General features: G+C 42.2%; 1 protein-coding gene across 7 annotated transcripts in view; it reads left to right on the plus strand.

Annotated features, from left to right (window-relative positions):
* The window catches only part of HDA14 (histone deacetylase 14), a 459,743-nt gene that overhangs the window by 51,808 nt on the left and 386,878 nt on the right, over positions 1 to 21,057 (plus strand). For 6 of the 7 annotated variants that reach the window (XM_089416198.1, XM_089416197.1, XM_089416192.1 and 3 more), the window contains exon 2: positions 10,710 to 10,981. In XM_089416198.1, coding sequence (XP_089272324.1) covers positions 10,710 to 10,981 — 272 coding nt within the window. The remainder of the gene's footprint in view (positions 1 to 10,709; positions 10,982 to 21,057) is intronic. The other variant, XM_089416193.1, reaches the window with a different exon arrangement.

The following is a 21,057-nucleotide window of genomic DNA, read 5'->3' on the forward strand; positions in this document are numbered from 1 at the left end:
GATGAAGTGATATCATATATCTATGTGTTTCGACCTATCATGAAACACTGAATTTTTAGAGAGCCTAATGCAACTTTGATTATCACAGTCGATACTAGTCGCCTCCAACCTTTGACTGAACAAGCTTACCAACACCTTCCGCAGCCATAGAGTTTCACACATGGTTGTGCTAGTTGCCATATCCTTTGCTTCTACTGAGCTCAGTGCTATTGACTTGTGCTTCCTGCTACATCAAGAAAGAACACTTAATCCAACACTAAAGCAACACCCTGATGTGCTTTTCCTATCCACTGAATTGCCTGCCCAATCTGCATCTGTGAATCCACATAGTCTGACACCATCACCTCGAGCATACCTCAATCCCTACTTGACTGTGTCGCACAAATACCTCAGAATGTGCCTCACTGCCATCCAATGCACTCTCTTAGGTCCCACCATAAATTCACTGAGAGTGTTGACCGCGAAGCAGATATCTGGCCTAATATTGACCAAATACATGAAGGAACCGATAAGCTGTCTATACAAGGTTGGGTCAACATCCTTGTCCTTTGATGCATCGATCTCCCTCCAGTTCGTAATCATAGGCGTGGACATCGGTCTACAGTTCTGCATCCTAAACCTATTCAGAATCTCTGTAGCATATCTCCCTTGACCAAGGAAGATCTCCCCATCCTTCTGCCATACTTCCAAGCCTAGGAAGTAATACATCAATACTAAATCCTTCATGCAAACTTTGCTGCCAGGTTCATCTCGCAGTCCTCTATGAGCCTTGATGACCCAATCAGAAAGAGGTCATCCACATACAATACAAGGATGAGTGGCTCATCCTCTACCATTAAATAATAAAGGTTGGGATCTGCATCACTCTTGACAAATGCCATCTACCGCAAGTAGCTATCAATGCGACCATACCATGCCTTGGGAGCCTTCTTAAGCCTGCATAGAGCTTTCTTCAGTCTGCACACATGTGTCTCGAAGCCCTCTGGCTGTTCTATATATACCTCCTCTATCACCCCGTTTAAGAAGGAAGTCTTGACGTCCATCTGGTGAATCTCCCATCCTATCTGCGATGCTAGAGATATAATTGATTGGATGGAAGTATATCTGGCAACTAGGGTGAAGGTCTCCTCATAATCTATCCCTTGCGTCTGCCATACCCCTTTGCCACAAACCTAGCCTTGTACATCTCCACGTTGCCATCTACAACGTACTTGATTTTAGAGATCCATAGAGAATGCACAACTGACCTGCCCTCAGGCCTCGACACTATCTCCCAACATCATTTGTCATGATAGAGCTATACTCTTCTACCATGGTATCTACCCACACCTAATGTTGTGCGACCTCTTGATAGCTGGAAGGTTCAACAACCCGTGCCATCAATGCTTGGTACTTGTCTAGCTATCTACGTTCTCTCCTATTCGTCCTAGGAGTTCCAATGAACTCCTTTGCATCTCTCAATGTCTGACGAACTTCCCTACTGGTTTGACCACTAGTGGTGGGAGGATCAACCAACTCCTTATCCTACCTCTGCTGCTCTGTCTGCTACGAACTCACTAGTTCTCCTGCACTTGAGGATGTGCTGCTACTGGTCACTGTACTGGATCCTTGTGACTAACCTTGCGACTGTCTCTGCGGATACCCTTGTGGCTGCTCCTACTACTGGATTAATGGAGCTTCTGCTGGCTCGTTCTGATCACCTGCTGGCAACTCGTGAGATTTTTAGAAGGCTCTGTCCTCCATGAACTTCACATCCCGTCTCACGATGATCTTCCTATTGCTAGGAATATAGATCCTGTATGCCTTAGAGGTTTCGTTATACCCAACAAAATACCCCTTCTCTGCAGTTTGATCCAACTTGGTACACTTGTCATCTAGTACATGGCAATAAGCTATGCTACCAAAGATCCTGAAGTGACTGACTCCTTGCTTCTTCCCTGACAGGACTTCTTCTAGTGTTATCTTCTCCAATGCCTTGTGAGGAACCCTGTTCTGGATATACACCGTCGTGTTACATGCCTCTGCCCACAAGAACTTGGGCAAATTCTAGTCATATAACATCACCTTTGTAGCCCCAACTATAGATTTGTTCTTCTGCTCCACTACCCCATTTTGTTGTGGATTGTATGGAGCTGTCCACTCCCTCCTGATGCGTTTCTTCGTACAGAAACCCATGAAGTCACTATCTGTAGCACATTGATCTTCTTCCCTATCTCATTCTCTACTAGAGCCTTAAACTCCTTGAAGTGATTGAATACCTCATCCTTGGTCTTCAAGAAATAGATCCAAGTTTTCCTGGAATGATCATCAATGAAGGTAACAAAGTATTTGTACCCTCTGAGAGATCTAGTGGACATAGGGCCACAAATATCTGAGTGTATAAGCTGTAACACACCATCTGATTTGTTGTCACTTCTTGGGAATGCTGCCTTAGCATATTTCCCAAGCACGCACCCTTTGCACACATCATCATGTTTTGTGCCTAATTCTGGAACACTTGTTACTGTCTCCCTGAGCATTCTAAGTGCTCCATGATGTAAATGTCCCATCCTCCTATGCCATAACTCATTCAGGTCTCTCCCACTGTTATTGCCATTGCTCACTAGTGCCATTGGAGAGTTGAATTGCAACTTATACAATCTTTTGCTTCGTACCCCAATCTATTTCAACTGCGTTTGATGAATACCTTCTTCCCTACAAAGTGGACATCATATCCCTTTCCTTGTAACTGAGATACTAAAATCAGGTTCATACCTAGTCCCGGCACATGCAATACATCTGTAACATTGGTGCTTTCTCTTAACTCCCCCTGAATGTCAGTGGTGCCTCTCCCCACTGGAGTACGTTTAGTCCTGTTTCCCATTATTATTTGGAAGTCCATGTCCTCCTTATTGTAGCTGGAGAAGTGATCTCTAACTCCTGTCATGTGAGCTGACGCTACACTGTCTATATACCAGACTCCCTTTAAAGATGAGCTAGATAGGCAAGTTGTCTGAGCAAACTCTTCCTCCAATCTGGAAGACAAATCTATAGCCACCTGAATATCAAATCTGTCTATGGCCATACTGGAGGTTTCTGGAAAATTTACTGAAGACACCCTGAGTATAATTTCATGTGCTTTTCTCTTCCGATCAACGCTGATCTGCTACTGCAAAAATTGCTGCAAAATCGCTCCCGCTCCCCGCTTTTTCTCCCGCTCCCGAGTAACACTGGCTAAGATTAAAACATGATTTGATCCGCCTTCTAGATCATTCTCACCCATATTTTGATTAATACCCATTAATATTTTAATTTCCCTAAGTTTAGACATAGGAACCCCATTAAAAATATTAATTATTTTAATAAAATACAATCTGGGTGGAATTTCATCAAACGGTTTTTGGGTTCTTTAGAACTCATGTGCCTTAGCCTTTCCACCAATTTTCAAGGCTACAACTCTTCCAATGCTACCAAAAGCTAACACTCCCTCTTAGCAAGGAAAGTGCTCTAGCCACAATGTCCACCTGCATGCTACTTTGTTCCTGAAGCACCTACTCTCTGCATTGTTTCTATCACCAACACTATGCTGCTGCTGCTACTGCACTGTTGCCCATGACACTGCTACTGCCACTGCTGCATCCATACTACACCTCCTACTCAAACGCTGCATCTGCTATGCTGCTAGCATTGCCACTGCTAACACTGCATCCGTACTACAACTCAGTCGCTGAGAGAAGTAACTGAAAAAGATCCAAAATTAGCTGAACTTAACTGTGTTCAGCATAATACAATGAATGTTGAAATCTAACTGTAGCTAATTCTGACCCTTTGAATCTTATTCACTGCTGTTGACTCCTGCATTGTGCCAACTGCACTGCTGCCAACCTTGCTCTGCGCTGATCAGTCTCTAGTCCCCAGCTACTGCATCTGTCCTCCAAACACTCCACTACATCATCTGACACTAAGTCCATCTCGCTACTGCTGAATCTTGGGCTCCCATAGCAAGGAATTGATCCAAGAGGTGGACTCCTCAAGGATCCTGCCCACATGTAGTCCTCCCGACTACAACTCAATATTGCCCCATCTCCCTCCTGGAGATGCGTGGGCACTCATGGCATACTCTTCCTCTTTTATTTTCGAGGCTGCAACCTTTGGATCATGCTTCTCGTCCTTATCGTTTTGCTTCAAAGGACACTGAGATGCAAAGTGACCCATTTCGCCACATATGAAACATTTCACCTTCGAAATGTCCTTCTTCCGCTTCGGCTTCTGCTGCCCCTTCGATGCTGAGTAGTGTTCTCCTCCTCCTCCTTCGTCTTTGTGCCACTCCCACTGCTGCCATTGAGGTTGACCTTCACTAGGTCCCTCCTTAACTCCTCTTGTTGAAGAGCCGCCCACATCTCCTCCCATGAAAGTAGTTTTTCTCTGCCCAATATGCTTTGGACCTAAGTTGCACGAAACGCAGAAACGTTTCGGAGTTTTTGAAACAGGGACGTTTAGAAACGTCACCTCCCAAAAATGGAAACATTGACCGAAACGTCAGCCGAAATGTCATATATGTATATTTAAAAATATATATATAAATAAATAAGTGAATAACACATTATCTTGTAAGAAAAAAGGGAATAAGACCCATAGATGACAATTTAAAAGGAAAAGCAAGTCTATATTAACTCTAATAGATGATTACATGATGGTAGAGTTTCCGCCAAGTTTTCGCCAAGTTTTGGAGTTTCGGGTACAGGTACGGCCGAAATGTCGGGTTCTTTGAAGTTTCATGCAACATAGCTTTGGACGAAAACTTTCCATTCACCCAAGACTCCATTCAGGGCTATCCTCACCATCACAGTTGGTTGAGGAGTGGAGCCCACTGCAGCAAGCTGGTCTCTAGTGTCCTAAAGACGTTGAAGATAGAGGTTCACCCCTTCTCCTTTCTGCATCAAGGTACGCTGCAACTTCTGCTCTAAATACATCTTCCGCTGTTCAAAAGAGCCTTCATACAAAGAAGACACGACTTCCCACATCTTTTGGCATGTATCCTTGCCCTGCAAGTGTGAGACCACATGATCTCGAACACCATCGAGAATGAGCCTCTTTTCGTTCCCTTGCTAGGCCTTGTAATTCTTCTTTTGATTGTTGTCGGTAGGAACAACTACAACACTTTTGACGTAGGCCTCGAGATCATATTCCTCTAAAACAACTAAGATTCTGGTCTTCCATATGACATAGTTGGAGGCTTCGTCCAACCTGTCCTGATCTCTGAGCCCATGTGATGCCATCTCACCCAACTGTCGAACTGATTCCTCTAGTCACTGCTTAGCACTGCTCAGCTGCTCAGCGAGTGAGAAGTTCGAACTTTCTGGCAGAAATTTCTTTGAGGAGAAAATTCCCCTTCTACGTGTTTTCGTTCTTTTCCAACGGATTTCTTCCCTGGCAGAAATTGTGCCCTTCAAGCCCTGCACTGAGGCTTTGTGTCACACTCTCTGCCTCTGCAAACTCATGAACTGGAAATAGTACCTCTTTTTCGTCTCACTCAGAGAGAGATTTCCTTGGATCTGCTTCCCGGAAAGGACTGCGCAATCCCTTCAAAGGGATTCGAATTGCTGCCAAGTGCAGCTTTCGGCCTCACTGCTCAGCAGTAGATCTGCTCTTCTTGTTTCAAAATCAATGCTTTAATACCATGTGAAAATTCCTAGACTCTAGGAACCCCTATTGCAGCAAATCTGAATCTACTTTACCTACTTGATTTTTAAATTACATTCATCAAGTTATTCTTCTGAATACTGAAGCAAATTACTTCTGCAGCCTACACTAATTAAATATTTGATCTCATGAAACAAAATCTAGAGCAAAGAACAAGATACATAAGACACTTATTTTTGGACGCAATAGTCCCCGGAAAAACTCAATGCGGGAAAACTGGTGCAACAGTTCCGAGGGTTTATTATTATGCAGGATAAAGATCTGAATACAACTCTAGGATGCTCATCTAGCAATCCTTTAGAGAGAAAATACTGGCGGAAAATCTAAGTGAGTTTTACCTCACTTCACCTGGCAGAACTCTCGCTAATCCGGCACAAGACTGGATAACCTCGACTATTTCTACGCTGGCTCTGCATCAACCCTACGTCACCTTCTCTGCCCTCTGCGTCAGCTCTCCCGGCTGTTCCGATAGTTCCCGGCAGTTCCGACTGTTCTGGATTTTGCGTGACAGACAACTTTTCTGCGTTAGCTCTCCCGGCCACTACGTTGCCTTTACATTAGCTCTCTCCGCTGTTCCAGCAGTTCCGACAGTTTTGACAGTTCCCGACAATTTTGGCAGTTCTGGATTTTGCGTGACAGGCAACTTTTCTGCGTCAGCTCTCCCGGCTACTGCGCTGCCTCTCTCCAAGCTCTCTCCGCCTCTCTATTTTGTATTTTCTGGAAAGTCCTCCCTGATTCTCTTTGCCCCTCAGCTGCAAGATCTCCCTAATCGATTTTCCTCCTGAGAACTTCTCACCTCAGAAAATCGATTTCCTCAATCTTTGTGTGTGCGTTTCCAAATGAATCCCAAGCCTCCATTTTATACTTTTCTTGTTGAGTCTTCAACGACCGAGTTTAAGTCTCTACTCAATGGCTAAGATTAAAACATGACTTGATCCGCCTTCTAGATCATTCTCACCCATATTTTGATTAATACCCATTAATATTTTAATTTCCCTAAGTTTAAACTTAGGAACCCCATTAAAAATATTAATTATTTTAATAAAATACAATCCTGGTGGAATTTCACCAAACGGTTTCTTAGTTCTTTAGAACTCATGTGCCTTAGCCTCTCCACCAATTTTCAAGGCTAGAGCACTTCCGATGCTACCAAAAACTAACAATTTCTTGGTGTTTTCTCCCAAAACCTTTTTTGGGTTTTGGAGATCTTGTGTTTCTTAGCCTCTTTGACCAAAGTTGAGACTAGAACACTTGTCCGATGCTACAAAAACTAACATGGAACTCCCTGCCCAATCTGCATTAGTGAAGCCCTCAAGCCTCATCTCATCAACCTGTCTAGACCACAATCCAAACTCTACTCTCCCCCTGAGATATCTCAATATGTGCTTAGGAATAACCCAATCCGCTCTGATAGGCTCGACAATAAATTGACTTAAAGAGTTAACTGCAGAACATCTGTCTTGCTGCGTGTTTACCAAATACATGAGCGACATTATTAAATGCCGTAAAGTGAAGGATCTACTTGCTCTGATCTGGATGTATTCATCTTCCTCTAGTTTGTGACTAGAGGCATGGTCATGGGCTTGCAATCCTGCATGTGAAATCTCCTCAGAATCCTAAAGGCGTATTTGCCCTGCCCCAAGAAGATCTCTCCATCACCCTGCCAAACCTATAGCTCAAGGAAATAGTGCATTAACCCCATATACTTCATCTCAAACTCGCCTGCAAGATGTCTCTTGCACTCCAGGATGAGCTTAATTGCACCTGTCAAAATCAAATCATCCACATATAACACCAGAATAAGCGACTCACCTCCAACAACAATGTAGTAGAGGTTGGGGTCCCACAACCTTGTCACTAGGCGTAGCCACTCATCCTAGTCCGTTTGGGCCCACTAGGGCTTCTTTGTGGTCCTGCAACCTTGTCACTCCAATTTCACAAGGATTGCTTGGAAACCCTATTCTTTTAGGATTCTTTGGTCTAGGGCACTTCTTATCAAGAAATACTCCTCAACCATAGGTCTAGGTCTCCACCTACTTTCTAGCTCTTCTTGGAGAGTCATTCACCTTGCTTCTAAAGCAAGCAATCCCCATAATTAGAGTCTCTCCTTTGAATAGGCTCTTGAAATCAATGTTGCATTAATCGTTATCGGGATAATATCGGCGCGAGGAAAAAATCGAAAAAAATCGTAATTATCGGGAAAAAATCAGAAATAATCGGGAAAAAATCATTTGGTACAAAAATATTCATTTTTTTTCATTTTTAACTTTTTCCTTATAAAACCGCGCTGCCCCGACCCTCCACGATAATTACCGAAAAAATCGCGTATAAAAAAAACGCGAGTACTACTTGCGATATTCTCGTTCTGATGAAAAACTCGCGATAAAACGATAAAATCGCGATTTTAACAACACTGCTTGAAATCACTACCCACACATACCATTGATATATTTCTCCTATTGATTTCCCTAACACCGAGACTTCTCCCATCGGTGAAAGTCCGTAAAGAGCAGGGAGCTTTAACTGAGGTGACAGTGGACTTTTGTTCCATTGTTGCCACTTGACCTAGTAGTTGCTTTGTAGGAACCCCTGCTAGTTTGACCAGTAACAGGGATAACATCCAACACTAAATAGCCGTGGAGAAGACACTGAGGTGACAGTGGTGTCTGAGCTCTGTGAGGCTTTGCACTAGGCCTGATAGTTTTTGCGATAATAGTAGGCACTGGTACTAATCCCATCAATATTTCAGTCAAAATTTTAAATTTCTCTTTTTAGTTTTTGTTACATTGCAATCTAAGTTCTAAAATTTCTATTTCATTAAATCTAGATTGCTTGCTCACGTCTCAGGTTAAATTGTTTTGGATTTAATATAGACGTGAATGATTAGGCAAATTATTTGTTTTACAAGCTTGATCTATTAGTGTTTTACATGTTTCACTCGTTTATGCCTTTAACATGCGATTAACTAGTGAAGCAACTTGGATACTTGGTTCTAAAGTTAACTTTTATTGGATAGATTAAGTAGAATCAATAAATAGGCTTAAGTATGCCTGATACAAGCTAAATTTTCATTGAGTCTACTTGACTTTCTTACTAAGTGCTGGAAACACATTGATAATGAGTTGTGACGTAATTGGATATTAAATGTTTTGTCTAATCTATGCTTAGTCTTACCTATTGCACTCAAACAATGATGAAGAAGGCTTAACAATTTAATGCTTTGAAGGTTTAATGATGATTAGTTTATTTGGACACACCTCACTGGATGAGGGTTTGATAGCACTTAAACACTTGTCTAATCCAACGTTTCAGACAATTAATGATCTAAATCCTTAAATACACTAAGTCGATGGCATAGAACTTGTAATGATTTGCAATGTCTCACTCATTTAACTAAATCTTTGCTGGAAATCTATGTTAATGCGGGTTTATTCTTGAAACATCCTTTGATCCTTGGTATAATGTTCTTAATGATCTAAATGATGCATGATGCGCTTAAATGTTGATCTAAGAGCTTGGTGTCTTACTTTCTTGCTCTCACTTTACCGGAATATATGAATATGGGTGTATATTTCTAAATATCTCACTTTATTTATGGTTGAAACACAATTGAGGATAAAGTTGATGCTTAATGTGATCAAACGACTTGCTTAGAAACAAACTTTTACTTGCAACTGCTGGCATAATACTCCTGCTTAAGAGTTGACTTAAATGTTGGTTTACTTTGAATGATCTTTGTTATCCTGAATCTGCTGCAATAAGGAATCATAAGCAGATTTAAAATTGAAACAGTTCAACATTGTTGCACCAAGGTGCTAGTTATCATAACTTAATCTTAAATGTGCCATGTTAGGTTTTCCTTTCATGATTTGATACACAACATTGACAACCTTTCATAAGCTAAGCATTTAAATAATTTCTTATGAGTTTTAAGTAGAATGTATTGGACAAAAGTGATGATTTTTATTTGGTGACTTATTTCATGATCTAATCCCTCTTGTATCTTGATCATTGCAAGCACTATTGTGTTGATAGATGGATCTAAATATTCCAATAACTTGATAATCCAAGTGTAACATTGTGAGCATCATAATTTCCTATTGCACTTGGATCATTCATTTGAATGGATGGTTATTGTTGACCCATAACCAGATTTGAACACTCTTGGATAACACATGATTGTGAACATCACCTGAGGCATAATTGATAAATCATTGTGGTGATAAACAAATATTTTTTTCCTTTCACCTGGTTATTTGAGTTTGTCACACCTCAATTAAAGTCATTTCCAGCATTTAAAAAAACACAAGTTCTTGATTGGTTCATGTTTTGACATTTTATCATAGCTGGAAGCTTGTGTTAATTTGATAATGATCAAACAAGAATTTGCATCACATTTATCACATTCTAAATAAAGTGGTTGTTTGGTTAATAATTTTCATAATCAATTTAAGATAAAGGATCACTCCATTTATACAACGAGTTTAGCTAAATTGACCATAGGAATACCGCCATAGACTAGGATTTCTATAGTCTAACGTGTGGGACAAATCCACCAAGGTGATAGTGGATGGCTTACCTAATAGTTGCCTTTAGGCTCTCCCGTTAAGGTCAGGACTTTTCCTTCTAGCGAGAATTTGACCCGTAACACGTAGTAAGCATTGGTGGTTGAGGACTATGTGCAATCCATTGGATAGGTTCCTCTTCTCTTCCAAGTATTTTCTTGTCGCTATAGGTTATTTAAAAAAATAACGATTTAATATATTATGAAACAGGTTTATGTTAGCTTATGCATTTTCATATTTAGAAAAACAAGATTTGTCAAGAATATCTGTTTTAGGTCTCTTTAAAGTTTAGATACAGTTCAATAAATTCTAACTTTTGCAGATTGTAAATTTCAATGGTAAATGTTGATATTATCAATTATGTTCTAACCATGTCATTGGCCTTTTGTAGACATGTATGAAATTCTTTTGCATGTTTGCATATACTTGCAGTTCTAATGACTTGTTTGAAAATCTGATCAGGTTATCATAATCTTTTTGCTGGTTGTATACGTTCTTCATCTAAAATCTGCTGTAATTTATTTGGGGCAGTACCGATGAAGAAATTACCACAATGCAAGTCTAGCTCTTTGAGGCATTCCAAAGTCAAACTGAAATGTTCTGTAACGGTGAATGGGGGTTCTGACTCTTTCTCAGGAGACACAGAATTGGGGCCCTCATTAGTTCTTCAAGCAAGTGAACTGGCCGATGCACGGGTGATTTACTGTGCAGCTCCTGCAATGGGACATAATCAGGTATTCATATAGGGCTTGTTTTCAACATATTCTGTCTAGCCAAATTGTCTTATGAATATCCTTAAATAAGCTCAAAAATTTCTATCTACCCTCATGGTACATTTTAATGTCGCATGTTTATGTTTGAGCTTAGCTAGTTGGTATACAGTAAAATCTTGGTGACTGCCTGTGATCCCATGCATACCTGAGTCAGACACTACGTGTGGCCTGTTACCGACCAAAGTGGGTAACCCTGTAGGAGAAAACATTTTCTCCTAGCTTGGACAACCAGCCAGCCAGCATCCCTACACATTTGCTTATTGATGATGATATGCCAGTTCCTCCACCATCTACACCAAACATACACCTCTCACCATCCGGTATTCCTCTTGGATTAAGGTGGGCTACCACTCAAAAGGTACTTTGATCATTTTGCAATTGAATGCTTTTACTTAATGTTTTGGGCATTTATTATGAATAAAGTGGTGATCTGGATGGATGACTGATCTTGATTGTAAACTTGTTCTTTCACCTTACCGGGGGGGAGGGGGGGTTTAATCTTTAGCCCTACTCCGATGGGACCTCCCCTAAGGATTTAGGGTTCTAGGAGGGGCACTACTTGGAAGACCTAGATTGAAATAGTGTGTCCATTCTCCTTTACCATACTTTAACATCTTTCATGACACATTATCATCCTTTTATATCATCTCCATTCTTTGGGTTGATTGTCATTGGTTCATTGGGATTTGGCACTCAATTATCTTCATCCTTGAGTAGGGCCAGAAAACATTGCCTTGGAAGTTGATGCAGCTAAAAGAATGAAAAAGCATAGGATGGCCACAAAGAAAGAAAAGAAAAATTAAAATGCAAAAGATGGCGAGGACATAAGTTAGCGTGTGGGTAGAAGCCTAGCATGAGCTCAACCCTCCTCTTTAACCATTACCTGATTCCTGAGCACTTGATGCTCTATCTCATCAAAAGGAACCATTGCATGTCCCAACCCTAATGAGAAAGAAATTGCCACATCTTTAGGGGTGAAAGAAATGCTATATCATAAAGAGAAAGCTTTGATCTTTGAGCTATGTATCAAATAAAAGCATTATCAAAAAGAAGTAAAAGGCCCATCAAAGGGGTGGAAAAAGCAAGCCGAGAAGGGTAACTCATGCCTCCATGATTTCCCCTCCATTACATCTATACACTCAGGATGTGCACTCTTAGTTGGTCCCTTGGCCTTGGCACTTGGTCATGAAGTCCTTCCCCTCCATCACCACCTTTTTTTAGTAAAACCTTGGATGGAAGGGTTGACCTTGGAAATACTACCTCCCCTTGGTGGTTGGAATCACCTAATGGGGTTGAGTACTTAACCACTCCTACAAATGTAAGGAACATTTTTACGGGACTTGGTCTAGTTAGATATGTGAAGGTGATCCCGATTTGAAGTATTAATATGCCCTTAACATTAAGTGTTGTCCACTTATATGCATTTATGATCTTAGTCTCTAATGAATGGTATCTTTCACTTGAGTTTAAGTTGGTCTTGCCAGGTGGTCTTGTTGTCGACCAAATTGTATAGGCAAGATGCGCCACGCTCAGGGTGGGGGCTGTCACTCTGATCCCCGCCCTCTCCGTTCTAACTGTCTCCCTATAGCAAGCTATGGGGGGTTGTCCCTATGAAATGTGAAGATGGAAGATTCATTGGAAACCAACAAATCCGGGAGACACAGCTGAATGTCCTAGCAACTTGGTCGTATTAGCAATTTAAATGATTTGATTAGATTTATTATGGAAGATTAGTGCCTTAAGTCGAGTCAATTACTTGCTTAGAACAAATTATTTACCAAGTCACTGGATGAACAATTGTTGCTTAAGGATGCTTCAATATCCTAAATGAGATGCAAATCCTACAATCTGGGTGAGATGCAAAATCTTGGTTTATTTTAAATTATATGCCTATTCTAAGTGTATCCTTCCTCTTAATTGTTTTGAAGCTAGTCTCTAGAGTAAGTTGTGAGAGAGAAACCGGGGGGAAGCAAGTTGAGGCTTGGTTAATGATACCTCCCCTGGGGTTCTAACCACCTAGTGCCTTCGGCGCTGCAGAGACTGTGGCTCTAATGACTACAAGGTCACCGTGTTAACTACTAAAGAGGTGCTAGACTGCTCAAGCTAGATGAGAAAGATGGGCCTATCTCTCTATCGACCAAGCTTATGTTCGGAAGTTAATTAATTAATGCAAGAGACTTATCATAAGATGCAAGTGCAAGGTATGAGTGCCCTTAAGGTGAGATTATCAAAATTCCTTAAGTACTTAGTTATGACGATCTTTAATTATGAACAATACGGTACTTAAACAGGTAAGTGAATAACAATCTCAACCACAAGAGGAAGTGCTCCAAACTTAACGGTGCCAGAAAATGATACAAATAGACAATTGCTCAAGTGACAAACAGGTTATCAATATGTCAATTAGATATATAAGAGAGAAAATTAGATGTCTTACAAGAAATCTCCAATTCAACAATGAGAAACGAAAAATTGAGAGAGATAATCCACAATATCACTTAGAGAAATTAGCCAAACTTGTTAAACACTTATCAGCTTGATTAGAGCACTTATGTGTGTTAATGCAAGAGTGCAAATAGATGATGATTATGCAGAAATGCAATATGGATCAGCCAATAATCATATTATTGCAACGATAGGAAAAACACTCAATTATCCAATTAAACACTTGTCCAAAATCCACAAGATGCAAGAAACAGAAGCTAAATGAGATTAGATGACTTTCAACCACTTTTTTCACCACTGTAATTTTATATCATATTTTTATGCTGTAAATATCAAAGCTTAAATTATTATGACAGCCTTCAAGAATTGATCAAATATGCATAGAGAAAATATGATTACAAATAAGTTATTATGCCACTTTTACGAAATTTAATCACTGCTGTATGTGGCTGTAGCAAACATATCAGATTTGAAGATTACCCAACAGTATGCAAAAAACCCACTTCTATGCACTCAAATTCAACTTTAGATTAATTATAATTTATAAATGCCTTAGGTGATCAATTAGTAAATGTAGGCTTATTTAGAGTATGTTTAGGTCCTGAATATGCTGCTGTCATAAAATACTTCAGAATTCAAGTTTAGTACAGTGATGAAACAAGAGGGTTAGAGAGCAAACCAAGAGGCCATGAGGCCTTGTAAATGGATAATGAAGTCTCCAATGGACTTGGCTGCTTGCAATCACCAAGTTAGCTCTAATATTATCGCTGCAAAATCACAATGTTAGCCTACTAAAATCATACAAAAATCAGAAATGATTGAATACAAGACTAGGGCAAGGGCTAGAAGGCTAGAAAACCCCAAGACTAGGGTTAGAAGGGTCAACAAAGGGCTGGAAATGGCAAACAAGAGCGGAGAAAGGCTAAGGAGGAACATGAAAGAGGGAAACAAGCCCCTTAGGGCTGACATCAAGCCCCTAGAGGCTGATGTTGGGCAAGGAAAGGCCCTAGAGGGCCTACGACTAGGGTTTCAAGGGGGCCAAAGGCTCCTAAGGGCAGCCTAAGCCCATGGCTAGGCTTGAAATAGGGGGCCGAGGCCTCTAAATGGCTAGACGTCTCCCCTAGAGGGACACCGAGGCCCCAAGAAGGCTGTGACTAGGGTTTACAAGGCCAAAATGGTCTGGGAGTCATCCAAATGAGGAGAAAAGGCTGACGCAGAGGGAAAGAAGGCACAACTACGCTGGAGGAGGTGATGGTTAGGCCCTAGAGGCCTCAAATTTTTTTTTGGGACCCTTGCAAATGCCAAAATTCACGACAAATCACTACAAAAGTGCTGGACGCTGAGCTTGGAGAATGAATGGAGGCTAGATCTTGCCTTAAAACCCCAACAAAAATCTTCTTGAGCAATTTGAAGTTCACTTGCACAAATGAATCAAAGAATGCCAAATCCCCATATATATATATATATATATATATATATATAATCCCAAAAATAATAAAACCCCAAGTGCTGCAAAACAAATGCGTTAGAAATAATTTACAAATGTACAATATTTACATTTTTTTTTTTTTGGAGAAATAATTTTGGATAAATAACAATGGATGAGTATATTTCGAAAAATAAATATTGGCTTAAACATCCTACAAAATCAAATACCATAGAGAAATTCAAAGCCCAAACACAATCAACTCTTCCCCACAGTTTGTGAACTTGGAGCCCAAGGGATAGCGTACCGGTATATCTCTATTATATTCTCAAGAAAATTGTTAGATCATATGGTGAATTAGATTACCTAAGATAGGATATATCAATAGAATGTTCGTATCACTGACTAATGAAATAACAATAATTTATCAATATTCAGCTCAAAATAGGATCACACTGTGAAATTCCCACTTAGCAATATTGCTAAGGGAAATATCAATCTTGCCCAATTTTGTCTTATTTCATGTTTGCACTTAGGAGATGTGGGTTCAGAGGTCCCACATGAATTTTGGGATTAAGTGGGAGCCCAAAAATTAGGAAGGAAGGAAATATTGCGACTCTAGTGGAGTGTGGGGGCCACCCCATGGAGAATTATGGCCCACATGTGGAAGACACTCTCATTGGAGCGAAGTTGGTGGGGAAAGTCGAGCTAGGCCAACATGCGCATCTTGGAGGCTCTTTGATAAACAGAGCAAGAGGCACGCATTTTGGTCATTCATTCATCTATTCAGAAATTGTGTCTTTGACATAGCACGCTTGAGCGGAAGCCAAGTTTGCAGTGCTGTTTAGCACACGAGTGTCTCTGAGCGGAGATCTCAACCCTTGCTTCAGTGGACTTCGAGTGCCATCCCGGGAGGCAGTCCTACCTATACCAGCAGTAGGGAGTGCGAGTTTGTGGAGAGGATTGGTAGCAACAGTCTAGGGGCTGCGCAACTCTTGGAGGAAGCACACTTGGAGGTTGTGGAGTGAAGGGAATTAGGGGTTGAAACTTGAGGTGGAGTCCGGGGAAGTGTTGTGGGGGATTTTCCAGCATTTTGGCGGAGCAGCAAACACAACATTTTCTTCAAGTTACATTTTCTGCTTATGGAGGAGGGCCAGGCATTTGGGGTTCAATTTTGGAACGTCAAAACTAGGACAAACCCTTTCTAGGGTTTTTTGGGTTTATTGAGGAGAGGCCAAGAATAATTTGGCAGAATTTTCTACGCAGATTTGAGGGGTCAAATGGGGGCCCCAACTCAGCCAGCTACTAGAGGAGCTAGGGGAAAATTGGGCTGAAATTCCAAGGTCAACATTTGGCCAATTCCTTCGTGGGCTTTTGTGGGTTATTGGTTGAGAGCCCGGGGTTAATTTCTCGGAAGTTTTTGAGCATTCGAGGAGGTCCTAGCAACAATTCTTTGCAGCCAGTAGCATATATTCTGGGTAGTTTCAATGCAGAGCCAGGAGAGAGCAACAACAGATTTGAGAGGGATTTCTTATTTTTAATTAGGGCTTAACTAGCTTGCCTTGAGCAAGCCCAGGTGCACTCTTTCCAGCACCGCACTATACCCTCTTATTTATTAATAAAATGGCTCAGATCAATGCAGTTCATGGAGATTTCTGGTTGCTAAATGTGCTGTAAATTTTTGTATGTGATTCTACTATGTTTGCTTTGTTTAACATTGTATATTTCCATTAGGAATATTATAGTGGTATCAGAGCATGATTTTGGAAAGTTGTGGGTCGAAATCACACATGCTCAAGTGCTATTGTGGACTAGAATTCCAGAGGCTAAAACACTAGTCCCACATTATTCTCCAGGTTGAACTTATGCCCAAAAAATGTCTCAGCAGGAGAAATTTGAAAATATTACTAAAAGCATCGAGAGATTGGTAGGGCTTCTCGAAGATTGGTTGTCAACAAGGGAAACAAGAAGAAACAGTAGTTGCCAACCCGCAGATGAAGAAAATAAGAGGAGCATGATTGTTGAACGGAACACTAGTAGTAATACCACAAAGACGAAGATGGGAGGCGGAGAAAGTGACGAGATGAGAGAGAACATACTCCTGGAGGAGGGAGTTCATCTAAATATGTTCTAGTCGGTTGAGCATGAGGCTAATGGCACATAGGAGGAGCACGAGGATACACCTAGTGTGATGCAGGAGACATCCCTATTGGAGTTTCCTTTGGTAGCCCTAGTAGACAGATTGGAGGAGGCAGTTGAGGACACATCCATTGATGAGGTATCCATTGATGAGGCATCCCAGTCTATGATAGAGCTTCAAAACAACAACCACCTACAACCGACTGATGAGCATGTCTTGCATGTTGGGTTGTCTATGGAAGAAGAGTTGGAGGCTCATGTCGAGCCCATGATGGAGGAGGATGTGCAACCATTCTTTGGGCTAGCCATTGATGAGGGACAACATAGAGACCACACGTTGGGATTCTAGCACAGTTCACTTCAGAGGCACACTAACAGGATCTACAATGTTATCAACCCACCCCTACGCATTGGATTGAGGGAGATGGAGCTACCTAGTGAGATCTCATGTGTTGACCTAGATAGCAGGATGAGATGATCGAAGTTGCACAAGGTGCAACATCCACATGTCGGGGTTGTTCTATGTGCGGGAGTTCGTGCATTCGATCCCTCTCTTGGGGTTGGATGGCAAGAGATTCTGAGTTGGTACCCGGTGGAGTGGACTAGACTCATGGAGATGGTCATAGTTTAGAGTAAAGCTTAGTGGGAGCTCTTAGACACCGAGGGCACTGGATATAAGAGCTCCAGTGCCCTTCGATATAAGAGCTCCACCATGTCCAGGTGGAGCTCCCTATCCGATATAAGACATGTGGGATGGCTATGGAATTGATGAGGTAGTCGACCCAGTGACTGAGCACATACATTCCCTAGGGGAATTCTAGTTGGCATTAGCAGATATGTGGTTTGTGAGCAGGCTCAATGGATTGTATTGGCATGCTGGTTGCGCATGGGGTCGCAAGATGATTAACATTCTTTGGTAGTGTAATATCCCTTATCAGGAATATACCCCAAACTCAAGCAAACTCCAACTAGAGATGGAATGGGAGGGCATTTACCAGATATGTCGCCTCTAAAAAGAGGACGAGATCCGGAGGCTATCTGGACCTTTCTAGACTCTGTCTAAGAGTATAAGAGAAACACCCAAGTGGTATAATAGTAAAAAATGCTCAAAGAGATACAAATAACAATGATGCAACATATAACAATAAAACCATAAGCAGATATTCAATAAATGCAGAGAGAATGCTAAGCCATTTTATTATACTGAGTAATGGAATGAGTATAGGTGGTGATCAGGAAGATGGCACCTCGATTTGCACAAGGCAAGTGAAGAAATACACTCAGAATAGCAAGGAATGGCCCCTCTCTGAACCGCGTCCCAGCTGCTGGAGAACTGTTGTGCTGCTGCTAGAAATCAAATGAGGATTTGGGGCTGCTCCCCTCCTCGGAAATGGCTGAAACTCTGGAATCGGGCTCTACTCAAGAAACCTAGAAAAGCCCCGAAAGCGTTTCTGAAATGGCCGACCCCGGAAAATAACCCCCTTGGGATTCTGCGCAGTCTCCCAGTGCTCTGCGCTGCCACTGAATGAAACCCTCTAGAAATATGCCTGAAACTCCTGCCAAAAACTCTCCAGATGCAAGGGCTGATCCCCTGCTCTATCTCTCAGCACCAATCCTACTGCAAACCCTCAAACCAGAACTGTGTCCCTCTCAGTGCTGCGCAGTCCTCCAGAACTGCGTCCCTCTCCCAGTGCTGCGCAGTCCTCCAAAATGCTGATAAAACTGCTGCTGAAATGCTGATGTATCTACTGCTGAAATGCCAATGGAAATACCTTGCCCGAGCAGGCACTCGAAGTCCCCCAGGGCTAAGGGTGAGATCTCCGAACGGAGACACTCAATGCACTAAACAGTGCTGCAGACTAGCTAAACAGCCAGCGTGCTCTAAGTCGAAATGACTATCACAAATGCTCATAACTGAATGATCAAAATGAGGGGGCTCCTCTCTCATTTATAGCCTTTGCCTCTCTCAATCCCAAGGCTCACCTCCTCCTGCGTGATTCCCCTCTTTCTACGTGTGTCTTCCCTCTTGCGCAGTCCCTCCATGTGTCTGTGTGGGCTCCATTTTTGCGTCCCCCTTTGACCCCCTTGGCTCCCCTTTAAGTCACAACGTTGTGCTACTAGGAAGTGACTTTTTATTCTAAAAGTGAGTTATGTCCCCCTTCCTCACTTTTTATTTACAAATAACTATAGAAGGCAAAATTTGGACAAAATCGAATATTCCAATTAGCCATGGCTAATTAGGAATATTACAGTCTCCCTTGGCAAAATGTTGCTTGTCCTCAAGCAACTGAAGTGATGGATGCTGTAAGATCTTCTCACTCTCCCAAGTGGCATCCTCATCCGACAAATTCTTCCATCTCACCAAGAATTCCCGGACCGTCCTGCTCCGCAGCTGCCTCTCCCTGGTATCAATGATAGCCTCCGGTTGCAGTACCAAATGCCCCTCATCATCCATGGGTGGTATCATCTGTCATCGTCACCTGCTGCCCCAATGCCTTTTTCAGGCACGATACATGAAAAATGTTATGAATCTTGCTGCCTTGGGGCAGTTCCAACTCATATGCAACCTGTCCAATCCTGCGTATCACCCTGTATGGCCCATAAAAGCGGGGCTTGAGCTTCTCAGTCCCCTTTGCTTTAGTGACGACTGTCGGTATGGCTGTAATCGTAGGTAGACCATGTCCCCTACCTCGAACTGTCTCTCCACCCGACCCCTGTCGGCATATAGCTTCTGCTGATTCTGCGCTGTAGCCATGTTATCCTTGAGAGCTCGGAGGATATCCTAACTCTCTTGGATCCAAATCTTGGCTCTAGGAGCCCTGCTATCACCAAACATCACGTCAACAAAAGATAAAGGATGATACCCATACAAGGCATAGAATGGTGACATACCAATGGACATGTGATGTGAAGTATTGTAGCAGTACTCCCCCAGATGCAGCCACTTCAGCCATGCTCGCTACTGCTCACTGACATAGTTACGCAAGTAGCCCTCTAGCCACTTTTTAACTATCTCTGTCTGCCCATCCATCTGTGGGTGATAATTGGTACTCGGTGTCAACTCCGTCCCCACTAATCGGAAAAGATCCTGCCAAAACCCGCCCATAAAATGGCTGTCCCTATCACTGACGATGGTCTTAGGAAGACCATGTAGCCTTAAGATCTCCCTGAAGAATAGCTCGGCCACCTGTGTTTCTGTATAATGTGTGGATATGGCAAAGAAATGTGCGTACTTCGTCAGTGGATCAACGATGACAAAGATACAATCCTTGCCCTGTATCATGGGCAACCCTGTGATGAAGTCCATCAAAATACTCTCCCATTTCCCCTCCGGAATGGGAAGAGGCTGCAATAATCCCGCGGGATGGCTCATCTCTCCCTTGTTCCTCTGGCAAACATTGCACTCCTTGATATGCTGGAGTACGTCCTCCTTGAGGCCCTTCCATGAGAACCTCTCTCTAATGGCCCTGTAGGTTTTGGTAAACCCCTGATGGCCTGCCAATGGTGAGTCATGTGATGCCTGGAGTATCTTCTTCTTGAGTTGAGACCCCTCAGTCAAGAAGATCCGATCCCTGTAATAGATGATCTCATTGATCACCCTGTACCTGTCATCTGCCACCTGCCCGTCCAGAATCTCACATGCAAACCTGTCCTTGGAGTACTTTACTAAGAGTTGAGCCCTCCAGTCTGTATCCAAGCTCATAAGAGACAATGTGGCTAGTCTACGTGAAAGAGCATCTGCTACCACGTTGTTCTTACCCTTGACATACTCAATGTCAAAGTCATATGCTTGCATCTTACTGATCTGCTTCTGCTGCCTCACTGTAACTGCTTCTGCTCCAAAAAGAACTTGAGGCTGTTGTGATCAGTCCTCACCCTGAACCTGTTGCTCACCAAATACTGCCGGTACTTAGCCAATGCATGCATTATGGCCAGCATCTCCTTGTCGTATATAGAATACAACCTCTCGTGCGGAAGGAGCTTCCGGCTCTCAAAGGCTATAGGGTGACCTCCCTGCACCAATATT

Source organism: Pinus tabuliformis, chromosome 3_2 (genome assembly GCF_031772625.1).
Source record: "Pinus tabuliformis cultivar Carrire ecotype Pingquan chromosome 3_2, CPIR1, whole genome shotgun sequence".
Classification (NCBI taxonomy): Eukaryota; Viridiplantae; Streptophyta; class Pinopsida; order Pinales; family Pinaceae; genus Pinus; species Pinus tabuliformis.